Source organism: Trichomycterus rosablanca, chromosome 13 (genome assembly GCF_030014385.1).
Source record: "Trichomycterus rosablanca isolate fTriRos1 chromosome 13, fTriRos1.hap1, whole genome shotgun sequence".
NCBI lineage: Eukaryota > Metazoa > Chordata > Actinopteri > Siluriformes > Trichomycteridae > Trichomycterus > Trichomycterus rosablanca.
The window spans coordinates 38,958,925-38,976,349 of record NC_086000.1 but is presented as its reverse complement, the minus strand read 5'-3'; the positions used below and the strand labels follow the sequence as shown (position 1 = coordinate 38,976,349).

Below are 17,425 nucleotides of genomic sequence, written 5' to 3'. Positions count from 1 at the left end.
TGTACTGTATGTACATGTGTGTGTGTGTGTGTGTGTGTGTGTAGATGTATGTATGTGTGTGTATGTACTGTATGTACATGTGTGTGTGTGTAGATGTATGTATGTGTATGTACTGTATGTACATGTGTGTGTGTGTGTGTGTGTAGATGTTTGTATGTGCAGGTGTATGTACTGTATGTACATGTGTGTGTGTGTGTGTGTGTAGATGTTTGTATGTGCATGTGTATGTACTGTATGTACATGTGTGTGTGTGTGTGTGTAGATGTTTGTATGTGCAGGTGTATGTACTGTATGTACATGTGTGTGTGTGTGTGTGTGTGTGTGTAGATGTATGTATGTGTGTGTATGTACTGTATGTACATGTGTGTGTGTGTGTAGATGTATGTATGTGTATGTACTGTATGTACATGTGTGTGTGTGTGTGTGTGTGTGTGTAGATGTTTGTATGTGCAGGTGTATGTACTGTATGTACATGTGTGTGTGTGTGTAGATGTATGTATGTGTGTGTATGTACTGTATGTACATGTGTGTGTGTGTGTGTGTGTAGATGTATGTATGTGTGTGTATGTACTGTATGTACATGTGTGTGTGTGTGTGTGTAGATGTATGTATGTGTGTGTATGTACTGTATGTACATGTGTGTGTGTGTGTGTGTGTGTGTAGATGTATGTATGTGTGTGTATGTACTGTATGTACATGTGTGTGTGTGTGTGTGTGTGTGTGTGTGTAGATGTATGTATGTGTGTGTATGTACTGTATGTACATGTGTGTGTGTGTGTGTGTGTAGATGTATGTATGTGTGTGTATGTACTGTATGTACATGTGTGTGTGTGTGTGTGTGTGTGTAGATGTATGTATGTGTGTGTATGTACTGTATGTACATGTGTGTGTGTGTGTGTGTGTAGATGTATGTATGTGTGTGTATGTACTGTATGTACATGTGTGTGTGTGTAGATGTATGTATGTGTGTGTATGTACTGTATGTACATGTGTGTGTGTGTAGATGTATGTATGTGTGTGTATGTACTGTATGTACATGTGTGTGTGTGTGTGTGTGTAGATGTATGTATGTGTGTGTATGTACTGTATGTACATGTGTGTGTGTGTGTGTGTAGATGTATGTATGTGTGTGTATGTACTGTATGTACATGTGTGTGTGTGTGTGTGTAGATGTTTGTATGTGCAGGTGTATGTACTGTATGTACATGTGTGTGTGTGTGTAGATGTATGTATGTGTGTGTATGTACTGTATGTACATGTGTGTGTGTGTGTGTAGATGTTTGTATGTGCAGGTGTATGTACTGTATGTACATGTGTGTGTGTGTGTGTGTGTGTAGATGTATGTATGTGTGTGTATGTACTGTATGTACATGTGTGTGTGTGTGTGTGTAGATGTATGTATGTGTGTGTATGTACTGTATGTACATGTGTGTGTGTGTGTGTGTAGATGTATGTATGTGTGTGTATGTACTGTATGTACATGTGTGTGTGTGTGTGTGTAGATGTATGTATGTGTGTGTATGTACTGTATGTACATGTGTGTGTGTGTGTGTGTAGATGTATGTATGTGTGTGTATGTACTGTATGTACATGTGTGTGTGTGTGTGTGTAGATGTATGTATGTGTGTGTATGTACTGTATGTACATGTGTGTGTGTGTAGATGTATGTATGTGTGTGTATGTACTGTATGTACATGTGTGTGTGTGTGTAGATGTATGTATGTGTGTGTATGTACTGTATGTACATGTGTGTGTGTGTGTGTGTAGATGTATGTATGTGTGTGTATGTACTGTATGTACATGTGTGTGTGTGTGTGTGTAGATGTATGTATGTGTGTGTATGTACTGTATGTACATGTGTGTGTGTGTGTGTAGATGTATGTATGTGTGTGTATGTACTGTATGTACATGTGTGTGTGTGTAGATGTATGTATGTGTGTGTATGTACTGTATGTACATGTGTGTGTGTGTGTAGATGTATGTATGTGTGTGTATGTACTGTATGTACATGTGTGTGTGTGTGTGTGTAGATGTATGTATGTGTGTGTATGTACTGTATGTACATGTGTGTGTGTGTAGATGTATGTATGTGTGTGTATGTACTGTATGTACATGTGTGTGTGTGTGTGTGTGTAGATGTATGTATGTGTGTGTATGTACTGTATGTACATGTGTGTGTGTGTAGATGTATGTATGTGTGTGTATGTACTGTATGTACATGTGTGTGTGTGTGTGTGTAGATGTATGTATGTGTGTGTATGTACTGTATGTACATGTGTGTGTGTGTGTGTAGATGTATGTATGTGTGTGTATGTACTGTATGTACATGTGTGTGTGTGTGTGTAGATGTATGTATGTGTGTGTATGTACATGTGTGTGTGTGTGTGTGTGTGTGTAGATGTATGTATGTGTGTGTATGTACTGTATGTACATGTGTGTGTGTGTGTGTGTAGATGTATGTATGTGTGTGTACTGTATGTACATGTGTGTGTGTGTGTAGATGTTTGTATGTGCAGGTGTATGTACTGTATGTACATGTGTGTGTGTGTGTGTGTGTGTGTGTAGATGTATGTATGTGTGTGTATGTACTGTATGTACATGTGTGTGTGTGTGTGTGTGTGTAGATGTATGTATGTGTATGTACTGTATGTACATGTGTGTGTGTGTGTGTGTAGATGTATGTATGTGTATGTACATGTGTGTGTGTGTGTGTGTGTGTGTGTGTAGATGTTTGTATGTGCAGGTGTATGTACTGTATGTACATGTGTGTGTGTGTGTGTGTGTGTGTGTGTGTGTGTGTGTGTGTGTGTGTAGATGTATGTATGTGTGTGTATGTACTGTATGTACATGTGTGTGTGTGTGTGTGTAGATGTATGTATGTGTATGTACTGTATGTACATGTGTGTGTGTGTGTGTGTGTGTGTGTAAGTGTGTGTAGATTTACATTTTTACATTTACATTTACAACATTTAGCAGACGCTTTAATCCAAAGCGACTTACAGTACTGTGACAGTATACAGTCTAAGCAATTGAAGGTTAAGGGTCGCTAGGCTACAACTGCCTAGATGTATGTACATGAGTGTGTGTGTGTAGATTTACATTTTTATATTTACATTTGCTGCATTTAGCAGACGCTGTGTGTAAGTGTAGGTGTGTGTAAATGTATGTACAAGTGTGTGTGTGTGTGTGGTTCTATGAGATGTGTAGTTCTCAGTGTTACAGGTCATTTGTCCTTTAACGGTGACGCTAATGAATGAACCTGATCCTCCCGTCTCACTTCAGAACTTGTGAAATATTCACAGCCTATGAAATTTACATCACCGTTCGTGTAGAATCAGATCCGCTTCCAACAATAAATTCTCTCTTCATGACATCATCACATTACTGAAACATTTCATCTCACGCACAGCTTCACACACTCACGAAACTCACAATCAACACAGAGCAACAAGTTCAGACACACAGATAGTCTGTTTATCTCTCTATCCAAATGTACATTTCTTACAAATGTAGTTAACTACTCATGTGCAAAATACATTTAATGTTTTATTTTTACATGTTAAATTCATTAAATACACAATAACTGTGCAGTAAAATGTGCAGAATTTTTAACTGTAGAAGATTTCACATTTGCACAAAATAAAGTAAAACACACTGAAACCAAAAACAGTCATGAACTGAAGGAAAAAACTGCCAAATTAAAACACTGCCACACACACACACACACACACACACACACACACACACATGCACACACACACACACACACACACACACATGCACAAATCCTTATCTGTTTTACTGTAAGAAAAATGTCTGTAATGTACGGTGCGGCCGCGCGGCGGCGCTAAAACTTCAGTTATGAACCAGCAAAACGAATAAAAACGTGGATTTACAAAATTAGCATTTTTAATAAAATATTAAGTAAAACTAAAAATATTACTAATAACGTCTTTTAATTGTAATAAATTTGTTAATAATAGTAAAATTATATTTACCTTTTAATCTCGTTGTTTTAGTGAACTTGGTTATAGAGAAATTCAATTCTGTCTAATAAAAATTATTGTAATATTATAATATTTATGTAAAACTATAAGGATTAATGTATATATTTTTGTTTTTGTGTTTTTCAGGATAATTTGGGACATGATGGATTGACCTGTGACCCCCGGAGCACTTCTATTACAGGACTCTTTAATGACCTGTCAACACTAATGTTAGTTTATAGCAATTTAATTATGCTCAGGTTTCCTGCTCGGTCACTTCCTTCTAAATTATTCAAACCCTGAGCAATAAATCTGTCGGCCAACACAAAAAACACTCAAGAGGAGCTGGAGGGGAACAGATCGGCTACAGAGAGACGAATTCAGGAATAAATCTGAAACACATTTTCATTCAAAACAAATTTAATTTTCCATAAAGGAACAAAAAACATTTAACATAAAAATCAACAAATAAAATCTAAACGTTTCAGCTAAAAACTGTCTATAAATATTCCTCACAATCCTTTATTTATTAAAAGACAACTATTAAAAAATACATATTTAATTTATTTCAATATTATTTAAATTAATTTCATATTACAGTTAAATAAATTCATCAAGGTTCTGTTTTATATAAATAAAAAAAAAAAAAAAAAAACTCTTTTATTAAATGAAATACAATTTTTTCAAAATGATACATGAACTTTTACTAAAACATTTAATTTATATTAAAAGGTTTTTAAAGAGTTTAAATAAAATACTATTAATATTTAAGAAATAAACAGTTTATATAATTCCATTTATATTTATTTACAATAAGCTACGATATTTTAATAATATTTTTGTGACAATAATCAGGTGGAAACAAAAATTCTAACTTAATAATAATGTTCAACAATCCCAATAAAGAAAAAACTTTTATGTTACTGATCCATGTTGCTGATTTCCATTAATGTTTATTAAATGAATATATTTTATTTAGGAGGGTAAATATATTTCATTAAAAGTTTATTCACATTTTAATATAAAAGCTCTTTAGAAGCTGAATGACTGAACCTGGTCGGCCGGAGCAGAAGCTTCACTGAGAGCTGAGAGGAGTGAATGAGGGATTTTTTGGGGGGTTAATGGGAGTATTAGGGGTTTTATTATTCTCTTTATATCAGTACAGACCCCCCGTGCCACCCATTCACGGCCTCGACATGCAGAATAAAGAAGAGAGAAGGTGAAAGTGAGGATGAGTGTAATTATTATTATTTATGATCAGTCAGATTATTTTCTCTCCCTCTGCTCATAATTTACTTATTATTGTAATTATTATTATTATTATTATTATTATTATTATTATTATTATTGCTGTTGTTGTTGTTGTTGTTGTTTTGTTATTATTATTATCATTGTTTTATTATTATTATTATTATTATTATCATTATTGTTATTAATATTATTATTATTATTATTATTATTGCTGTTGTTGTTGTTGTTGTTGTTTTGTTATTATTATTATTATTGTTTTATTATTATTATTATTATTATTATCATTATTGTTATTAATATTATTATTATTACTCACTTCTAATAATAATGTAATCATTAAAATGTTTTCACTGTCCTGATTAAAATGATCAAATTAAAACTATATTCAAATCTTTAATTAAAATTTTAAAAGTAGTTAAAATGTAATAAAAATAACCTAAAACAAAAATTAACAGTGAAACTAAAACTTTATTTGCTAAGTAAAAATAAAATTGGAATTTCACACAATAAAAATAATCATTATTCTATATAATAATTTCTTTATCTTTGATTTATATAATTGATCATTTCACTATAATATTAAAACTAAAAGGTCGTATGAACTCTCAGAACTAAAGTGAAGTATTAACCACAGCTCCCCCTGGTGGAGAAACTTCCACCTGCTGTAGACGAGTGAGTAATAAACCAGTTTCATCTGGTGCTTCACATCAAAACCAAAATAATAAAGATGAATTATAATAAACTTAACTTCAGGTATCTGTGATGTTTAATAAATACGTCGAGGGGAAGCGGACGCGACTAAGATGTTGCACGATTAAATTTGGTGTCACTTCAGGAATAACGTCCATTAAAACGGCGTGTGGAGACATTTACACTAAACAGTGACATGGTGCTTCTGCTGGTGCTCAGCGCCCCTCCGAACCCCGACAGGGGGGCATGACGGATCGCACCATTACTCTGAAATGTGAGGCGTTTTCACACCCGTGTGAAGGCAGCGCGCCTCATTTTAGGGTGAGTTATTACCGCCCGCCACGCGGCCCGGTGATAAAGTGATAATCAATTTGTGTGACTGAGGCTGGAGGGAGCGGCGCTGATCCCCCTCCTGCTGCCCAAATCATCAGATGATGAAGTGATGATGAAATGATGCCACTTTAAACATGATGGATGAGCTGCGGTCGCACCATGACTTAAAAAAAAAAAAGCTTTATAACCTGAAAAGATAAATACATACGGGGCCCCGGTCGGGGGCCCGGTGTTCCTGCGTTGTATTTATGTATGTATTTATCTGGATGCCAGTCAGGCTAATAAAGAAGATGCCCTAACAGGGTTCGATTGGGGCCAGTTTTCGGCGCTGCTGGGGTGAAGGAGGGTGAAATGAAACGTCCGGGCCGGGTGAGTTATCGCCGACCGATCCCGTTTTTACCGTCCTGAAAAGTGGAAGCGTTTTTCCTTCCTGTGCCGCGGCGCGTAGCCGTAACTCACCCAGCTGAACGAGGGGCGGCCAGCGACGCCCCACCGGCACCAATCCTCACATTTTACTCTGCTGGAGATGAAAGGATTTAGAGCAGAACCAGGAGGGGAACCATCATTCTTAAAAACCAGTCATTTATGATCAGGGTCCAAAAAAATCCAAATTCATCATCTGGCACCAAGAGACGAGATATGAACACTACTGTACTGTTAATGCTCTGGACACTTGCACATCAATTTATGTAATGGCATACACAGGATTTTCACATTCACTTCCATTTCTTATTTATATATTTTTCTATTTTCTATAGTTTTTATATTGCACAAAACTGCACCTTCTTAAACCCACAATGTGAATTGCACATGCTGATGTTTACAATGTTTACAGGTATGAGTGTGTGTGTTAGAGAGAGTGAGCTGTGTGAATAAGATTGTCTGTATTGTATTTCTCGTGCACTGCGAGCATCTGTGTAACCACAAACAAATTCCTTGTATGTGTGAGCAAACCTGACCAATAAAGCCTGATTCTGATTCTGATCAGATTGTTTGGCAAACAAAAACAAATAAGAATAAACGAGACAAATGAGACAAACAAGCACCAGACCTCTGACTGATCTTGAGAGATTCTGGACTTGTTAATGTTATGAGGTATTGTAGGAGAAGACTCAGTGCTGCTGTTACGCTGCTGTGTTTACATTTACATTTTCAGCGGACGCTTTTATCCAAAGTGACTTACAGTACTGTGACAGTATACGGTCTAAGCAATTGAAGGTTAAGGGCCTTGTTCAAGGGCCCAACAGTGGTAACCTAGCAGTGGTGGGGCTTGAACCAGCAACCTTCTAATAACTAGTCCAGTACCTTATCCAGTAAACTACCCCTAGGCACCAAAAACAGTGTTCCATTATTTTCATTTTCATTTAATTTTATTTTCCTCAACCTCTTTATCCTGGTCAGGGTTGCAGTGGATCCAGTTTCATCAGGTAACACTGGGCTGGTGTAACTGCTGTGTCTCCCGAGCACCCGGTAACAAACATTATAATAATCTTCACCAGCGGCACCAACAATTCTACTGTGTTTAGTTCTGATGCAGATTTAAAAGATTTTATTTCTACAAAGTAAAAATTCTGTCAATCAAACATCAAAATATTTCAATAAATAAAAGGTTTATTAAAATTTTTGTTTATGATGAAATTAAGTGTAATAAATCTGGACGTGTTTAAATGAAGCTGCACAGATCAGATCTGCTTACTCATTCACTCACTCACATTTATAGTCACAAAAACTCTGATTTAATTCTTTTAAAATAGAATAAAACGTTTATTTGATTATATATTTTTATTATTTGACTCTATAATTTTATTATTTATTATAAATTCGTCTGCACGTGTTCAGTAGAGTGAAATTATTTCTCTGTGTATCTCGGCTCATTTGGAAGTCGGGGTCAGAGCGCAGGGTCAGTCATTGGACGGGCCTTGCTCAAGGGCCCAACAGTGGCTGAATGGCAGAGCTGGGATTTGAACTCATTACCTTTCAATTGATAGTCCAAAGCTCCACCCACTACACTCCCACAGTATAAAGATTTATAATATTAATATATAATAGATTTTTATTGTGTTCATGATGCCGGTTATAATTTTTCTCTCGGTTTAGAATCTTCTGGCTCGTTGCCAGAGATTATCAGCGTGAACAGGAAGTTGAATGTGGGAGTTTGGATCAGAACTATGGGGACTCGGCCCGACTGTAGCTGAAGCTCATCAATAAAACGATTGTTAACGTCATAACACGGCGTCTGGGGCGGCGTCTGATCCGGAGATGGTTTTTCTCTCCGGTGAGCGCGGCAGTTCCAGCTCGACTCTCACACTTTAATGGATTCCGTACAAATAATATTCGGCCGTAATGGAAAAGGTTGCGGCGGCCGAAGACAGATGAAGTCATAAACAGCCATAATTGAGAATCAAAGAGCGATAAATTTTAAACTGCGATCCGTTTTCTCTGGCGCTCTCTCTCCGCTTAGATGATGATCTATGTGGGGCGGCCGCTGGAAAATGGAGGGAGATTACGGCTGGAAATTATAACAATAAATTTTCTAAACATACACCTTGATTATGGTTCGATTTTTCGGAGGGTGAGAGTTAAAGGCGGAGGAGGACGGGGGGGGGGGGGGGGGGACGTGTGGGGGGGGGGGTCTGGATGAAAGCTGAAAGCTTGTCGGCTAAATGGCGCTATAAAATAGCTTTTCAGTGCTATTTGCCTGGAGGTGTCATTTCGGCGTGCGCCCCTTAAATGGAGGGAAATGAATTGTGTAATTTATGGTGGAGTCGGATTAGATCAGCGTATCCCATCAGCCAGACGCCGATCCATCAGATTCTGTCTCAACAGCTCACAGGAAGCACATAAAGCCGAGCGGCTAACGGCCCCCGATCTACCAGATTAATGGACTCGCCCCCGTCCCGCGGGAAAAATTAAGCAAATCGCCTCTCTGTGGCCCTCGGTGGAGTTCGGACCCCCGGTTCCATTCCTCTGATTTAAAATCCATCCGGAATTAAATCAGGAACAAATTAATAACAGATTATTACAGATTAGAACAGATTATAACAAAACTGATTATCACAGATTAAAACAGATTATAAAAGAATTATTACAGATTACAAGTCAAATCAGATTAAAACAAATTTAAAAAGATTATAACAAATTAAAACAGAAAAATTAAGCAAATCGCCTCTCTGTGGCCCTCACTAGATCTCGGACCCCCAGTTCCATTCCTATGATTTAAAATCCAGCCGGAATTAAATCAGGAACAAATGAATAACAGATTATAACAGATTCTACTAGATTTAAAAGGTTCTAACAGATTAAAACAGATTTTAACAGATCATAACAGATACAAACACATTTATAACACATTATGACATAATTATTACAGATTAAAACAGAAATATTAAGCAAATCGCCTCTCTGTGGCCCTCACTAGATCTCGGACCCCCGGTTCCATTCCTCTGATTTAAAGTCCAGCCGGAAATAAATTAGGAACAAATTATAACTGATGAACAAATGAAAACAAATTCTACTAGATTAAAAAGGTTCTAACAGATTTATTACAGATTAAAACAGATTGTAGCAAATTATAACAGATTTATAACAAAATTATTACAGATTAATAACAGATTTTAACAGATTTTACTAGATTATAACAAATTTAAACAGAACTATAACAGATTATAACAGTTTTATATCAGATTATTTGCTGATTGTTGTGATTCTTATTAAATCTGACTCTGTAGATGATCTCAGATCAGTTTCCTCTGGATGAGGTGAGGATGATGATGGACGTTCAGCTGAAACGTGGCCGCTGAGACTTATTAAACTCACTGATTAAATAAATCAGACGTTTACAGTAAAGAGGCGACACTAAATTTAGGAGAGTAACAAACAGAAGCAGTTATTAATTTATTAAACATTTAAATCACTGATTATTAAAATCCACCGGAGACAGCGGAGCACTTTCAGCAACAGACTCATCCAGCTCCGCTGTAACAAGAAACAGTACAGGAGATGGTTTATACCTGCAGCGATCTCGCTGTATAATTCTTCACTGGTTCGGGACATCATCGAACACTAAACTACTATCAGGACAGACTCATGGAGAATGTTCTAGCACTCTGTTCATAAAGACTAAATACTATACTACATATCTGTTATTATTTAACACTTACAACAGCTTAGTATATCACATATTACATATCTCATCTACAATTTTAATTCTAGAAGACTTCTTAAGTTTTTTATATGACACTACGTTTTTTTATTTTATTTTATTCTATTTATTCAATTACATAGTGTGTACAACATTACTTGTGTACTTTAATTCTTTGTACTTTAATACTTTTTGCTTTAATGTACCTGGAGCTGCTGTAATAACTGACTTTCTCTATGGGATTAATAAAGTTATCTATCTATCTATCTATCTATCTATCTATCTATCTATCTATCTATCTATCTATCTATCTATCTATCATCCATCATCTATCTATCTATCTATCTATCTATCTATCTATCTATCTATCTATCTATCTATCTATCTATCTATCTATCTATCTATCTATCTATCTATCTATCTATCTATCTATCTATCATCTATCTATCCTGATCAGGGTCACAGTGGGCACTGCCAGCCAATTCACTTTCTGCATGTGTTGGTAGGTGGAGAGAAGCAGCTCCCATCTCACACTAACAGGACGTGTTTAGAGCAGCAGGTTCAGTTTGTGCTGATAATTAATACTACAATATATCAGGATACTATGATAAAAAAATTAAAAACCTTCTCCTCGGCTAAATGTAATTAATTTATTAAATCAAAATCAAATAAAGAAAATCAAAACATTAATTAATGTTTATTATTTTTAAATACACAAAAACACACACACACACACACACACACACACACACACGTCGTTTGTTACAGAATCGTTCCCGGTGTTGAAATTAGACCTAAAGATCCTGGTGTTTATTACACATTATGCTCAGCTCCGGCCTCCTAATAGGCTTCAGGTGTATTAGCCACGCCCATCACATACAGGTGTTTACTATGTTTATACATTATATATACATTATATATGAACTCTGTGGTAACAGTTTGGGGAATGCCTCTTCTGTATGCCTGCACCACTGTGCATATGAAGACAGAGTTTGATGGTGTTTAGGAGCTCCAGAACTCCAGAAACCCACATGGACACATGAAGAACATACCAAAGTTCTCAGCAGTAACAGAAGACGATGATCAGGATCTCTGTTGTTATAAAACACAAACTCACTTTATATTTCTCACTACAGTAACTGAGCTGGTGTCCCTAAAGCCACTCCCGCTCCCCCCACAGGCCTCGTTGGTCAGTAAATGAGGCGCGCAGTGTGACCTCTGACCTCTCTGTCCCGGTATTGATCCGTACAGCTGGGCCGCTGCAGGGGAAGAATTTAAGCGTGACACACAGCGGGCGTGGCCGGACCGGAACATTAACAACCTTTATTTACTTTTATGACAGAGATAAAGAGGGGGGTGTACGGCCGGCGGGGTGGAGGTGGGGTGGGGTGTGCAGGGACTCGTTATTACCTCATTAACATGACGAAATGCTCATGCACTTTTTTAACACTTACTACTGAGCTCCAAACTTTCAAGCCAAAACAGTAGCAGAAATCAGTGACGTGTTAAAGCTGTTAAACACGCAACATTCACACGCGTGTCTGTTTGAGTTTGTTACTGGTCTGGGGTGCGTTTCCCAAAACACTCGTAACGCTAAATACTTTGTAACCTCGGTGTTTCCTGAAACCATTCGTAACTAATTAATTAATCAATTAATCAATCAATCAATTTATATATACAGTCATGTGAAAAAGTTAGGACACCCTCACATTTATTACTACTTAAAATGTGTAAAATTAGAATCAGGTCACCACATCAGCTGTAATGATTAGAGCATCGTTAGAGGACACTGGAGTTTTATTTAAACCTCAGACATTAGTTTGGTTTGCTCTTGATTGTTGCAGTGAGTGGTATCATCATGGTGAGATCTAAAGAGCTTTCTGAGGCCTTCAGAAAGAAGCTTGTAGATGCATATGAGTCTGGGAAGGGATTTAAAAAGATCTCAAAACAATTAGAAATCAGCCGTTTCACTGTCCAGAAAATCATTTACAAGTGGAGAACATGTAAAACAACTTCCAACATGGTCGGGTCAGGCCGTCCTAACAAGTTCAGCCCAAGAGCAGAGCGCAAGATATGTAAAGAAGTCTCCAATAATCCTACAATGTCATCACGGGACCTACAGGAGCTCCTGCCACAGTTGATGTCAAGGTTCATGCATCTACCATCAGAAAGAGACGCACAAGTTTGATTTTCATGGGCGGTGAGCAAGGAGGAAACACTTGCTGTCAAAAAAACATCAGGAGACTAAAGTTTACCAGAGAAACACCAAGACATAGACCAGGACTTCTGGAACAATGTGCTCTGGACAGATGAATCCAAAGCTGAATTATTTGGGCACAGTAACAGAAGACATGTTTGGCACAAACCAAACACAGCATTTGAGCAGAAGAACCTCATACCAACTGTGAAGCATGGAGGTGGAAATGTCATGGTTTGGGGCTGCTATTTCCTCACAATAAATTTTCATTTTTGTTTATTACATTTTACAGCTTGTGTTTAAAAGTAATTTTTTTCAGTTTTATTAGTTTAGTTCTATAAGCTCCATCTCTTAGTACTGTTCAAATGTTCATGTTTAAATACTGTATGTTCAAAAAGACAAAAGTTCTCATGAGGTGTCCTAACATTTTCACATGACTGTATATATATATATATATATAGTATAGGCCCAGGACTGCTGCAAGTGAAGATTGCACAGGGGATGTAGGATGAGGTGGGGTAGATGGGTAGATGGGTAGATTGGAACTTTAAACATACATCTACTCCTCCAGATATCCCTTCAGTCACTGTTGAGCCTAGTATTCTCAGTGTTGCTTCCTCTTCCACTGTAAGACCTGTTGCAGATAACTCACCTCCACCTGTCTTAGGCCCTTAACCCTAACCCTAACTCTAACCCTAACCTTGGTTCTAACCCTAACTTTAACCCTAACCCTAACCTCCACCTGTTTTAGGCCCTAACTCTAACCCTAACTCTAAACCTAACCCTAGCCCTAGCCCTCTCTTTCCTAAATTGTGCCCCGTTTGTGCTGTAGACTCACCATCCTTCTGGATTGATGCATGAAAGGTTAATTGTGCACCAATTTATAAATAGCAATTACAAATGTAATGTTTTTTTCAGTGATACTTTTGGTTCTTCAGATAAATCAGAATTATTTTCCAACAGGATGTTTTCATGTGACACTAAATACAATCTTACAGAAATAAACATAAACCTTCAGATGAAATTTAGCATCTGAGCATCAGAACGTGATGCTAGCATTAGCAGATTAGCAGGTAGACTTCCCGCTGTAGGGAATGATGAAGTGGTGAATGCTGAGCGGCGGTCAGTAGTGCGCTCAGCCGTAGGGACCCTAGCGAGTGTCCTCTAAACGACATTGACGTGTAAACCGCGTCTCTCTGGGGTTTTAAAAGGCCGATCATTGATAATGGGCTAATCACTGCGCTTTGATTGGCTGTAATCGAGCCGGTCGTCCATCAGCCAATCAATATCTTTAACAGGACAATCAGGGCGGGTCATGGACGGCCATAATGAGCTCGTTACAAATTAAATGTCCTGCTCGAGTTTAGTGTCATTACCGTGGTGACCTTCAGGTCTGTAAAGCCTCACCGGGGACGGACCGCACATCGAACCCACTGTCCTGCAGTGCATTATGGGTAATACACACAAACCCACGCTGTCCCACAGTGCATTATGGGTAATACACACGAACCCAGAGGAATAAAACAGCGTGATGAACTCAGACGTGAAGGAATCGTACCAGGACAGGAGTGGAGGATTCTGGGATATTTTATTAATGTTGTTATTTATTAATGTGATAATACGACTGATACGGTGATGGAGGTGGTGCTGGACCCACCATGACCCTGACCGTGCTGAAGCTCTTTGTAGAGTTGATGAAAGGCTCTGTGTGAGTTTAGGATCTTATTGTGAACGATTAATTCTGTTCTAATTAAAGGCGTCTAATAATTATGATTAGTAATAATTAACCCTAACGACCCGATCGCTTCTGATTAGTTTAATGAAATGATCACCTGACCACTGCACGGTTAATCACTTGATGTTATGCACCCGTTAATAAAAGGTGAAGCAGTAACAGAGTGTCCACATACTTCTGAACATGCTAAAGCGCAGTATAATGAGTGTTGTTGAGCTGAATGTACGTTAGTGTTGAACACTGATCCGTTTCACCGCCTCTCACCTGCACCCCTCTTACCCCCCCCATCCCCACCACCACCACCACACCCCTCCATCTACACCGGGGTCTTTTATCACAATTTTCCAGCAGACGTCAGAAACTCACAAGGTATCAAAACAAAAATCTATAAATAATACGAGAGCGATTACGTCCAGCGTCTCCGGCCTCTTCTCCTCAGCTGAGGCTCGTTACGACTGATGGATGTAAAGCTGTGAGGGTCTAAACCGCCACGTCTAACCAACCTGCAGATACACCATCATTCTCTAATCAAAGCAGCTGCACCGCCGCGCCCCGCCCACGCCCCGCCCGCTCATACCCTGCGCCCCACACCGCCGCGCCCCGCCCGCTCATACCCTGCGCCCCACACCGCCGCGCCCCGCCCGCTCATACCCTGCGCCCCACACCGCCGCGCCCCGCCCGCTCATACTCTGCGCCCCACACCGCCGTGCCCAGCCCACGCCCCGCCCGCTCATACCCTGCGCCCCACACCGCCGCGCCCTGATCGCGCCCCACCCGCTCATACCCTGCGCCCCACACCGCCGCGCCCCACCCGCTCATACCCTGCGCCCCACACCGCCGCGCCCTGCCCAGCACGCGCCCCGCCCGCTCATACCCTGCGCCCCACACCGCCGCGCCCTGCCCGCGCCCCACCCGCTCATACCCTGCGCCCCACACCGCCGCGCCCTGCCCAGCACGCGCCCCACCCGCTCATACCCTGCGCCCCACACCGCCGCGCCCCACCCGCTCATACCCTGCGCCCCACACCGCCGCGCCCTGCCCAGCACGCGCCCCGCCCGCTCATACCCTGCGCCCCACACCGCCGCGCCCTGCCCGCGCCCCACCCGCTCATACCCTGCGCCCCACACCGCCGCGCCCTGCCCAGCACGCGCCCCACCCGCTCATACCCTGCGCCCCACACCGCCGCGCCCCACCCGCTCATACCCTGCGCCCCACACCGCCGCGCCCTGCCCAGCACGCGCCCCGCCCGCTCATACCCTGCGCCCCACACCGCCGCGCCCTGCCCAGCACGCGCCCCACCCGCTCATACCCTGCGCCCCACACCGCCGCGCCCCACCCGCTCATACCCTGCGCCCCACACCGCCGCGCCCTGCCCAGCACGCGCCCCGCCCGCTCATACCCTGCGCCCCACACCGCCGCGCCCTGCCCAGCACGCGCCCCGCCCGCTCATACCCTGCGCCCCACACCGCCGCGCCCTGCCCGCGCCCCACCCGCTCATACCCTGCGCCCCACACCGCCGCGCCCTGCCCAGCACGCGCCCCGCCCGCTCATACCCTGCGCCCCACACCGCCGCGCCCTGCCCGCGCCCCACCCGCTCATACCCTGCGCCCCACACCGCCGCGCCCTGCCCAGCACGCGCCCCACCCGCTCATACCCTGCGCCCCACACCGCCGCGCCCCACCCGCTCATACCCTGCGCCCCACACCGCCGCGCCCTGCCCAGCACGCGCCCCGCCCGCTCATACCCTGCGCCCCACACCGCCGCGCCCTGCCCGCGCCCCACCCGCTCATACCCTGCGCCCCACACCGCCGCGCCCTGCCCAGCACGCGCCCCACCCGCTCATACCCTGCGCCCCTCACAGCCGTGCCCAACCCGCGCCCCGCCCGCTCATACCCTGCGCCCCACACCGCCGTGCCCAGCCCACGCCCCGCCCGCTCATACCCTGCGCCCCACACCGCCGCGCCCCGCCCGCTCATACCCTGCGCCCCACACCGCCGCGCCCTGCCCAGCACGCGCCCCGCCCGCTCGTACTCTGCGCCCCACACCGCCGCGCCCTGCCCGCGCCCCACCCACTCATACCCTGCGCCCCACACCGCCGCGCCCCGCCCGCTCATACCCTGCGCCCCACACCGCCGCGCCCCGCCCGCTCATACCCTGCGCCCCACACCGCCGCGCCCCGCCCGCTCATACCCTGCGCCCCACACCGCCGCGCCCCGCCCGCTCATACTCTGCGCCCCACACCGCCGTGCCCAGCCCACGCCCCGCCCGCTCATACCCTGCGCCCCACACCGCCGCGCCCTGCTCGCGCCCCACCCGCTCATACCCTGCGCCCCACACCGCCGCGCCCCACCCGCTCATACCCTGCGCCCCACACCGCCGCGCCCTGCCCAGCACGCGCCCCGCCCGCTCATACCCTGCGCCCCACACCGCCGCGCCCCGCCCGCTCATACCCTGCGCCCCACACCGCCGCGCCCTGCCCAGCACGCGCCCCGCCCGCTCGTACTCTGCGCCCCACACCGCCGCGCCCAGCCCACGCCCCGCTCGCTCATACCCTGCGCCCCACACCGCCGCGCCCTGCCCGCGCCCCACCCACTCATACCCTGCGCCCCACACCGCCGCGCCCTGCCCGCGCCCCGCCCGCGCCGTGCCCGCTCATACCCTGCGCCCCACATTGCCGCTCCCCGCCCGCTCATACCCTGCGCTTTACACCGCCGCGCCCAACCTGCGCCACGCCCGCTCATACCCTGCGCCACACACCGCCGCGCCCAGCCAGCGCCCCACGCCGTCGCGCCCGCCCGCCCGCCATCCGTCATCTCCAACACACACTCTAATCAGGGGGGCCAGTGATAGCTCAGTGGTTAAGGTACTGGACTAGTAAACAGAAGGTTGCCGGTTCAAGCCCCGCCACCACCAAGTTGCCACTGTTGGGTCCCTGAGCAAGGCCCTTAACCCTCAATTGCTCATCGTGTTCCGCTCATTGTGTAAGTCGCTTTGGATAAAAGCGTCTGATAAATGCTGAAAATGTAAATGTAAATGTAAATGTAAATGTAAATGTAAATGTAAATGTAAATGTAAATGTAATCAATAACTAT

At 43.4% G+C, this 17,425-nt stretch overlaps 1 protein-coding gene across 1 annotated transcript; it reads left to right on the top strand.

The window, feature by feature from the left end:
- Positions 1–6,173: 6,173 nt before the first annotated feature.
- Positions 6,174–17,180, top strand: LOC134324873 (basic proline-rich protein-like). Its single transcript, XM_063006753.1, has 2 exons — positions 6,174–6,248; positions 14,871–17,180. The coding sequence occupies exons 1-2, from the start codon at positions 6,174–6,176 to the stop codon at positions 17,178–17,180; spliced, it is 2,385 nt and encodes a 794-aa protein (XP_062862823.1).
- Positions 17,181–17,425: the final 245 nt, after the last annotated feature.

Bases quoted from the DNA above. Each gene is read 5' to 3' on its own strand.
- LOC134324873 (XM_063006753.1), top strand. From the start codon at position 6,174: ATGACGGATCGCACCATTACTCTGAAATGTGAGGCGTTTTCACACCCG. The intron at 6,249-14,870 runs GTGAGTTATTAC...TAATCAAAGCAG, and splicing joins GCAGCGCGCCTCATTTTAGG to CTGCACCGCCGCGCCCCGCC.